General features: G+C 47.1%; 1 protein-coding gene across 1 annotated transcript; it reads left to right on the top strand.

Moving 5' to 3' along the window:
* The first annotated feature begins 615 nt into the window (after nucleotides 1-615).
* Nucleotides 616-6,029, top strand: wnt10b (wingless-type MMTV integration site family, member 10b). Its single transcript, XM_066708549.1, has 4 exons — nucleotides 616-870; nucleotides 2,845-3,110; nucleotides 3,317-3,675; nucleotides 3,879-6,029. The coding sequence occupies exons 1-4, from the start codon at nucleotides 797-799 to the stop codon at nucleotides 4,401-4,403; spliced, it is 1,224 nt and encodes a 407-aa protein (XP_066564646.1). The 5' UTR covers nucleotides 616-796; the 3' UTR covers nucleotides 4,404-6,029.
* The last annotated feature ends 2,736 nt before the right edge of the window (nucleotides 6,030-8,765 follow it).

The following is an 8,765-nucleotide window of genomic DNA, read 5'->3' as shown; positions in this document are numbered from 1 at the left end:
ATGCGCGTGGGATGGGGGGAACAGATGACCACGCGCCCAGGCTGCGTTATTGTTCCAGCGCCGCGAGGACCGCCGCGCGCCTGCCTGCTGCCGCCCCTGCCGTCAACAGGAGCTCATTCCAACTTTTTCATAATTATTTAATTCTTTTCCTTTCGTATTGCCTTGTTATTTCTCGCTGTTTTCCTTTATTCGCCAAATATATCTCTTTATGCATGGTATGTATGTATGTATGTATGTATGTATGTATTACCTCAGAAACCACAAGCAGAGAACGACAATCATTTCGAAATACAACCACATTCTCTTCTCTCTGACACGGAGAGACAGACACGTCCTACACTTGGTCTGTTAGAATTAAAACCTGCAGCATATTACACACCAAAATAAACGTGTGATGTTTGTTCATGCTGGGTGGTATCTATTGATTTATTTTTAAAAGGCAAATATATATTCGTCTATGAAAGCAATCAATTAATTGGCAAGTCGTTTCGTGACATCTCTCTTTTTCAACAAACAACCGCCCGTGGAGCCGGTGTCTCTCCTCCCTTGTTCTTTCCCTCCCTCCTTTTCTCCCTCCCTCCGTCTTGCTCGCTCTCTCTCTCTCTCTCTCTCTCTCTCTCTATCTGTGTGGAAGATTCTTCCCATCCTACGCAGTTTCTTTTTTGTTGTCGGCTTCTTCCCTGAGTCCCCGATTACCACAACTATTATATCAAGACTGGCTGCTCTACGTTACTGCTCCGTTACGAGACCCAAACCAACCGTCTTTGATGTCACGGCGGGTCTCACGCTTACAAGAATGGAAATACCCCACGGGCGCTACTGGGAACGTGCCCTCATCCTAGCCACTGCCCTGCTGTCACCTATATACACGTAAGTTTGTCACATAAGGCAACAGTGAGGGGGAGGGGTGCATATTCACATGCACACAGAAGTTGAGAGAGAGGGTAGTGCACAGTACATGTCCCTCTCTGTGGGGTTTTGTGTCTGTACTGGAGGTGTTGTCGCAAAGTGCTGGAGGTCGATTTCGGTATGACTGTTAGAGAAGCGTACATACACATATATGGATGGACACGCGTGTTTAACTTTGAAACACTGTTAACAATGAAAACAAATATCGTATTGAAAGCTACACGAATAACTAGTCTATAAATGAAATTATGACAACACAGTAACTGTGTTACAACGAATAACCCAACATGATTTGTTCTCATCAGGTCGTGTTTTCCGTACAGACTCCAAATACAAAACATGTGTTGTCCGCGATAGAACACACATGGCGATGTTTACAACATGTAAACACTTGTGATTGTTTTAAAAAGCAGAAAAGAAGAGAAGAAAGGCGATTAAAACTTAAAGAAATACTTAACCGCGTTTGAAGAGCCACATATATTGGCTAAGTAATAGTGGGCACGGGCACGAAATAGAAAGGTTCGGCAGCCACTCATTCTGTTCAAAAAGGAGCAACACAGTACAGATAATAGTGCTCGTTCTTGTATTTTTAAACGTCCCATTTCAGTTTTTTTTTCGTTGATTAAAATACAAATGTTGCACCTGGTGTACCTGAAAATCCACTAAATCACGTTGTGTGTGTGAGTGTCTTTATATTGCAATAACGTGTTTAAATATATTAATTATAATAATACAGCAATAATAATAATCATTTATAGATTTAAATCTGGCGATTATTATTATTATTATTATTATTATTATTATTATTATTATTATTATTATTATTATATTAATCGCCAGATTTCACTATATATTATTATTATTATTATTATAGGAAAATAGCAAAATCAGACTACATAAATTCAAACAATAATATTACGTTTATCGATAACCAATACGAAAAATCTATTCCTTAATATATATATATATATATATATATATATATATATATATATATATATCAGTTAATATGTCATAGTTTCAGTGGCAGCCCGTCACCCCGTCTCCCTGCGGCTCCGGCGCGTGCGGACTGCTGGAGTTCCTGCACGAGACGTGTGTGCACGCATTCCTCCCGGACTGTGCGCGCGGTTTGCGGGTTGCCATTCCAGGATGATATAACGCAGACTGTGTGTGTGTTTGTCTATGTATTGATGTATCCACCTACCCAATGCATATATTCTATTAGACTATTAATATGACTGTATTAATAAAACTCACATAAAGAGAAATACAGTAATGAATTTGCATTGTAATGCACTCAGAGCAAGTACTGCACTGCACTACTAAAATGTAGAGATTTCAGTTTGTAATGCAAAGTGTAATGTTGTAATGTACAAGTGTAATGCACTTGTTTTGCAGTGTTCAGTGTTGTGGGTGTTTAGTGTTTGCAGTGTGCAGTGTGTACAGAGTGCAGTGTGTACCAGTGTGCAGTGTTTGCAGTATTGGAGCTACAGTTGCTATTGGAAGTAGGAAGGGTATGCTGGCCTGGAGCCAGGGTGCAGGGTGGTGCGGGGACCTGCCTGAGCACAGACCTGTCCCACACTGCGTGGCTAGGACACCATAAATCACAGCACAGTCACATGCAACTCAAGCGAAACCCACGATTATCAAAGCATCTCCAATCGCACATCACTGCATTACCTCACACTGACTGTGCATTAGAGTAGCTCGAACCAGCCACCTCCCCGCTAGAGAGTCTTCCCCTTGAGCCCTGACTGAATAACAGTGCACCCCTGCAACAGATGAGAGCACTGCACCACACCACAAACACTGACCTGCTGCACTGCTCATCCTAATCAATTGAATCATTGTTTGATATACAGAGTGACTGATTGACACAATGACTGTTTGACTGACTGACTGATTGACTGGCTGCATGTTCCTGCCTCTCCACAGGGGGGTGCTGTGCAATGACATCCTGGGTCTGAAGCTGCCGGGGGAACCTGTGCTGACAGCCAGCACTGTGTGCCTGAGGCTGGCAGGGCTGAGCAGGCGGCAGATGCGCCTGTGTATGCGCAGCCCTGACGTCACTGCCTCTGCGCTGCAGGGCCTGCAGGTGGCGCTGCATGAGTGTCGGCACCAGCTGAGAGACCAGCGCTGGAACTGCTCCTCACTGGAGGGGCATGGCCGGCTGCCCCAGCACAGTCCCATCCTGCACCGCGGTGAGTGTACTCTGTGTGTGTCTGTTCAACTCTGTGTGTGTGTCTGTGTGTCTATTCAGCTCTGTGTGTGTGTGTGTGTGTGTTTTCACCACTTTCACGCTTTCTTTCTCTGTGATGATTCATCTCTATCTCTTTGTCTGTGATTATTCAATTATTCACTTCTCTCTCTCTGTCTCTCTCTATCTTTCTGGTGTGTCGTGTGGCAGGGTTCCGGGAAAGCGCATTCTCCACATCGCTGCTAGCGGCGGGCGTGGCCCACTCGGTGGCAGCAGCTTGCAGCCTGGGGAAGCTGCGTGGCTGTGGGTGTGAGGCTAAGCGCCGGCTGGACGAGGAAAAGCTCCGCCTCAAACTCAACCAGCTGCAGCAGAGACACGCCCACCCTGCCGGGCTCGCCCCCCTCCACGAGGAGCCCCCCTCCCTACAGGACACCTGGGAGTGGGGGGGCTGCAGCCATGATGTGCGCTTCGGGGAGCGCTTCTCTCGCGACTGGCTGGACGATACCCGCCAGGCACACCGCGATATTCACGCCCGCATGCGGAACCACAACAGCAGGGTGGGCCGACAGGTGGGGCAGGCAACAACCAGCCATCTCTCACTGTGTATGTTTGTTTCTCTGTCTGTCTGTCTTCTGTCATTCTCTGTCTGTGTGTCTGTGAACTGGGTTGTGAATGTGTTTGTTGATAGTAATACTATTATGTTTATTGTAACGATTATCGTTGTTGTTTTCCTTGTTTTGTCGCCATCGTTATGACTGCGGTACCCGGGCAGGTGGTAACGGACAACATGAAGAGGAAGTGCAAGTGCCACGGGGCGTCGGGCAGCTGCCAGTTCAAGACCTGCTGGCATGTGACACCCGAGTTCCGCCAGGTGGGGGCGCTGCTGCGTGAGAAGTTCCAGTCAGCCGTGTTCATCAACTCGCAGAACAAGAACTCTGGCGCCTTCAACCCCCGGGGGTCACAGTCTGGGCAGGGGGGCGGAGCAGCAGGAGGAGAAGGAGCTGGGGGTGTGGCCCGGGGGCGGCTGCGGTTGCGTCTGTCCCAGGAGCTGGTGTACTTCGAGAAGTCTCCGGATTTCTGCGAGCGGGAGCCTGCGCTGGACTCCCCAGGCACCAGGGGGCGTGTGTGCAACAAGAGCAGCCAGAGCACAGATGGCTGCGGCTCGTTGTGCTGCGGCCGTGGCCACAATGTCCTGATGCAGACGCGGCGCGAGCACTGCCATTGCCGCTTCCACTGGTGCTGCTACGTGCTCTGTGAGGAGTGCCGGGTCACCGACTGGGTCAATGTCTGCAAGTGACCTTTTGACCCTCAACTGACCCAAAAAGACCCGACCTGACTAGGCCCACCCTCCTTCTCGCCTGTCCTGCTCCCAAAGCCATCCTAATAAGCAAGCTTCTCTAAATCCAGACCCCCCCCTTTTCTCCAGCCTCATCATGCCATTTGCCCAACTTCTGCACTGCCCCCCCACTTCCTTCTCCTCCTCCATTCCTAGTCCTAACCTGAGCAATGCCCTCTCACCATTATAACCCTGATATGCTCTGACGCTGTTTTTTAATGTTTTTAAATTCCTGGTGTCATTTTTGTTTTAGTGAAAAATACCTTTTTACAAGATAACAACAACAAGAAAACAGGAGCCCCCGACCCAACAACTCAACAACAAATGCCTCTCCCCCTTTGGAGAAGAATATATATATCTGCCACAGCACTTTTCTTCTTCTTCCTCAATGTGTGGTTGCTCCTCCCTTCTCGTTTTGCGGACTCGTTATGGGTAGACAGCATGCAGGGACTGAGTGAAGAGGAGAGGACAGTCTGACACGCAGGCAAACTCGTCTTCTCTTTCGACATGGAATCTGGGCCTAGAGCCTGTGACACAGAAAATGCAATCCAAGCACCACTCTGTTCCACTGCACTGCCTACTATGGCACTGCCTGACTGGAAAGGTGAGCCGCATTCTGTCAGAGGATCAGGACAGCTAAACTTGGCTTGGAGTAAAACCTGTTTCTTTTCCATTTCAAAGACCTCCAGGAACCACCAATGACAGAAAACAGAGGGGACTAGGGGCTCCAGTGTCTCAGGAGAAGGGTCTGTTACAGTCAGTGACTCTGTAGCACAGCAGTGCAGTTCAGTTCATTATTGTACAGTCAGTGAATTCAGCAACAGTACAGTTGTTGATGCCATAGCAAACCTGTAATATAACTCTGACAATAGTATGCAGGATTAGGGAGCTTTAACTGGGAATAAAGGAAATGCTTTGCAGACACACAGAGAAAGAGAGAGAGAGACAGAGACAGATTATGGGACGTATGGAACAAATTGTCTTGCCTTGTCGTAGATGCTGATTGTGTTGGGATGGGGCCAAGGTCTTCCGTGAAGAGGGCCGGGGAGCAAGGATGATACGAGCAGCTGCAGGAGCGAGCCGGGCTGAATCAGCCTCCACTCTAACTGGCTGCAGGCCCAGCATTGTGTGTGAGCCAGGAGGGTGGAAAGGGAGCGGACAGGGCAGTGTTTCGTCACAGTGTTGCGGCCCGGAAGATCGAACTGCCATTGTGTGTTGTCTGTGTGGTTTGTTTTGTATACAAAAGTATGAATGTCTTTTTTTTATTACGTTTTTGTGAATGAAGGCAGAGCTAACATGACCAGGATATATATTCGTCCATCTTTGTTTGAGCCTTGTAAGACTCTTTGAGATGTATCCCACCGCTGACACCAGTAGCTAGCTCGGCCAGATGGCTGGTCAATTGGCCTGCGTTCCTTCTGTGTTCAGAGTGGTCTTGTACATTCCGAAAAAACAACAGGGCACAATAAAAGTACGCCCACTAGTTTGTTTCCCTGTGTAGGTTTACTGAACGAGGAAATTGGCCTGTATGAGGACTAGGGGCATTTTGCATGACTGGAATACAGGTTTAAAAAACCAAATACAACACATTTGTCTCAAGGTGTCTTTCTTTTCTCTCAAATTATTGCAATAGCACACTAACTGACTGACAGACAGACAAGTTAAAGGCTGTCACAAGGGGTCTTGCTCTGTATCTGCTGATTGGAGTTTGAAAAGCGCTTGCTTAAAAGGGAAAGTAATTATTAATACATTGTCATCCGATCTCCTTGACTTAATCAAGAAACCGACAACAATAGGGTTAGTTCTAAAACTCCCAAGTCTGAGTATAAGCCTGAACCAGGGGCTGGTTACTGCAAGCACATTAGCTACCTTATTTGGAAGTTCCAACTTTAGGAAACAGATTCGCTCTGTTGCTCGCCCCGTGTGCCAGAACGCCGATGACAGCGGCGCATCCCTCTGTTCATGGAATCCTGTTTTGTTTTCCCTGAATTGAGGGGATGTGATTTTAATCAAGTGCAGCCGCCCCTGTACGGAGCAGGGGGATGCGTTTTGTCGTAGCGTTCATGTGTTTCCTATTAATTCATGATGTGATGAATGCACAGGGGGAGACGACTGGGAGTGAATGCACTGGACTGATAGCCCAGACTTGTGTTCAGACTGTTCTTGTCCGGTCTGTAGGTCTGTTATAAACAGGCGACGGGACCGTTACAGCCCAGCCCAGGTTGTTTGGAAACCACTGATCCAGCTCCTTAAGCTCTATTATTATTTTTACAATGTCATTAATCAAGCTGATTGTTGCACAGAAACCAGGCCATGTTGTGGATTGGAAAGAGTCGCCAGATCTGTGGCAGCTGGATTCAATTTGTGTGTCAACATAAAATAATTTTTAAAACAACAATCGGCTTCACAGTGTGGGGCTGTGGGGTGAGCCAGATGGGGGGGCAGCGGCTGGGACAGTCACACCGAGCAGAGGGTTGGAGAGAGCCCTGGGGAGATATGTAGGAAGAAAAAAGCTTCCTAAATTATTGAATCCACTAACTGACCCACTCGGGAGTCCTAATCGTCTGTCGGTAAGCCAGTGTCATTGCTTCCCAAACCTTTTCACACTGACGGCCCGTCAATATTTGAGATATTTAAGTATTGTGGACCAGCAAAATGTGAAGTGTATAGCCAACATACATTTTATAGCTTATAAAACACACAAACACACACACACACACACACACATATGCACTTGTACAAAAGAAATATTGAATATCAATACAGAACTCTTAAAGCATAAATTATTTTTTCTTATAATTTACTTAATATTTTTCTTATAATTTACTTAATTTTCTTAATATTTTGATGGGTTTTTTGCATGTTGATTTTAGACCAGTGTGACCACATGTGCAGGACACGCTGCAGACCGCTGTTTGGGAGCCACTGAGTCAGGCGATTGGAGTGGGATGGGGGCGATGAAGACACACTGTAGAGCTGAGTGGGTTGAGGCGCTGCAGGCCCAGGTCTAGACTGAACACGTCTACAGGGTCCACTCCACCTCTGACAATGGTGGGTTGATTCATCATTGAAATCCAAACCCCACCCCTTCCTGTCCCGACACACACAAAATGCCCACCCCCTCAGCTGTTTTCCAGGTTCTGTAAGGGACAGGGGGCAGGAGCGCATCCTCTGGTTTGCAATTTTGTCTTCATTCCTGTCTTTTCTTTTTTTTCTTTTCTTTTTCTGTTGTTCTGTTCTTCCCCCGGAGCTGCATTTCCTGCGCTGTGACACAATGAGTGTGTGATGCCCCGCCCCCCAATCTCTCATACACTCTTTCTGTTTCCTTGTCTCTCTCCCTCTCTCTCTCCCTCTCTCCCTGACTGCCTGTCTCACTGGGTCACACAACCACACACACATGAGCACACACACTTACACACACACACAAATGCAAACTTAAACGCAAACACACACACACACTGCCACACTGCCACACTGCTACACGGCCACTGCTCATCAATGTGTAATGAGAAACAGACACTGCACTGAGTGAGGGAAGAGGGAGACAGAGAAAGGGAGGGGGTGAGAGAGATAGAGAGAAGTGAAGAGAGAGAGGGAGAATGCAGAATGTCTCTGTTTGTGTAGCCGCCTCTGTAGAGACAGACAAATAGACAGACAGACAGACTGACAGACATATAGATAGACAGACAGATAGACAGACAGGTAGATAGATGGACAGACAGACAGACAGACATAGATAGATAGATAGATAGATAGATAGATAGATAGATAGATAGATAGATAGATAGAGAAACAGATAGACACACGGAGAGACAGACAGACAGACAGACAGACACTTGCTCCTATACTCCGTAACACACACACCTCCTAATTTTTAATGTTATTTCTCCCTTTCTCCCTGTCTGTCTCTCTCCCACTCTCCCTTTGCCTCTTCATCCCATCACACCCCTGCTACGACCAGTGTCTGAGAAATCAACAACAAAACACAATATGCACACAATTGCACAAGCCCTGCCTTGAGTGCACAATAGCAAAAGAAGAAGAAGAAGGAGGACAAACCAGCATAAACAACCATATACAAACAAAAAATAAATAAACAGTTTATGCAGCAACATCTGTATAAATAAAACAGCTGGTAACATCTGCTCATAGCCGCCTCTGTCCCCACTCTCCACGCCTGCCCCCCTCTCTTCTCCATGTCCCTTTCTCCGAGTGGTGTGGGAGAGAGACAAAAGGGAGAGAGAGGGGTTGAGAGAGAGAGGGAGAGAGACAGGCAGAGAGAGAGGGAGAGAGAGAGAGGGAGAGGTTACAGGCAGCTATAAG

The sequence above is a fragment of the Amia ocellicauda genome, chromosome 7, assembly GCF_036373705.1.
Source record: "Amia ocellicauda isolate fAmiCal2 chromosome 7, fAmiCal2.hap1, whole genome shotgun sequence".
Lineage (NCBI taxonomy): Eukaryota > Metazoa > Chordata > Actinopteri > Amiiformes > Amiidae > Amia > Amia ocellicauda.
The sequence above is the reverse complement of the archived record's forward strand: the minus strand, read 5'-3'. Positions and strand labels throughout refer to the sequence as shown.

Bases quoted from the DNA above. Each gene is read 5' to 3' on its own strand.
- wnt10b (XM_066708549.1), top strand. From the start codon at position 797: ATGGAAATACCCCACGGGCGCTACTGGGAACGTGCCCTCATCCTAGCC. The intron at 3,111-3,316 runs GTGAGTGTACTC...GTCGTGTGGCAG, and splicing joins CAGTCCCATCCTGCACCGCG to GGTTCCGGGAAAGCGCATTC. The intron at 3,676-3,878 runs GTGGGGCAGGCA...GTACCCGGGCAG, and splicing joins ACAGCAGGGTGGGCCGACAG to GTGGTAACGGACAACATGAA.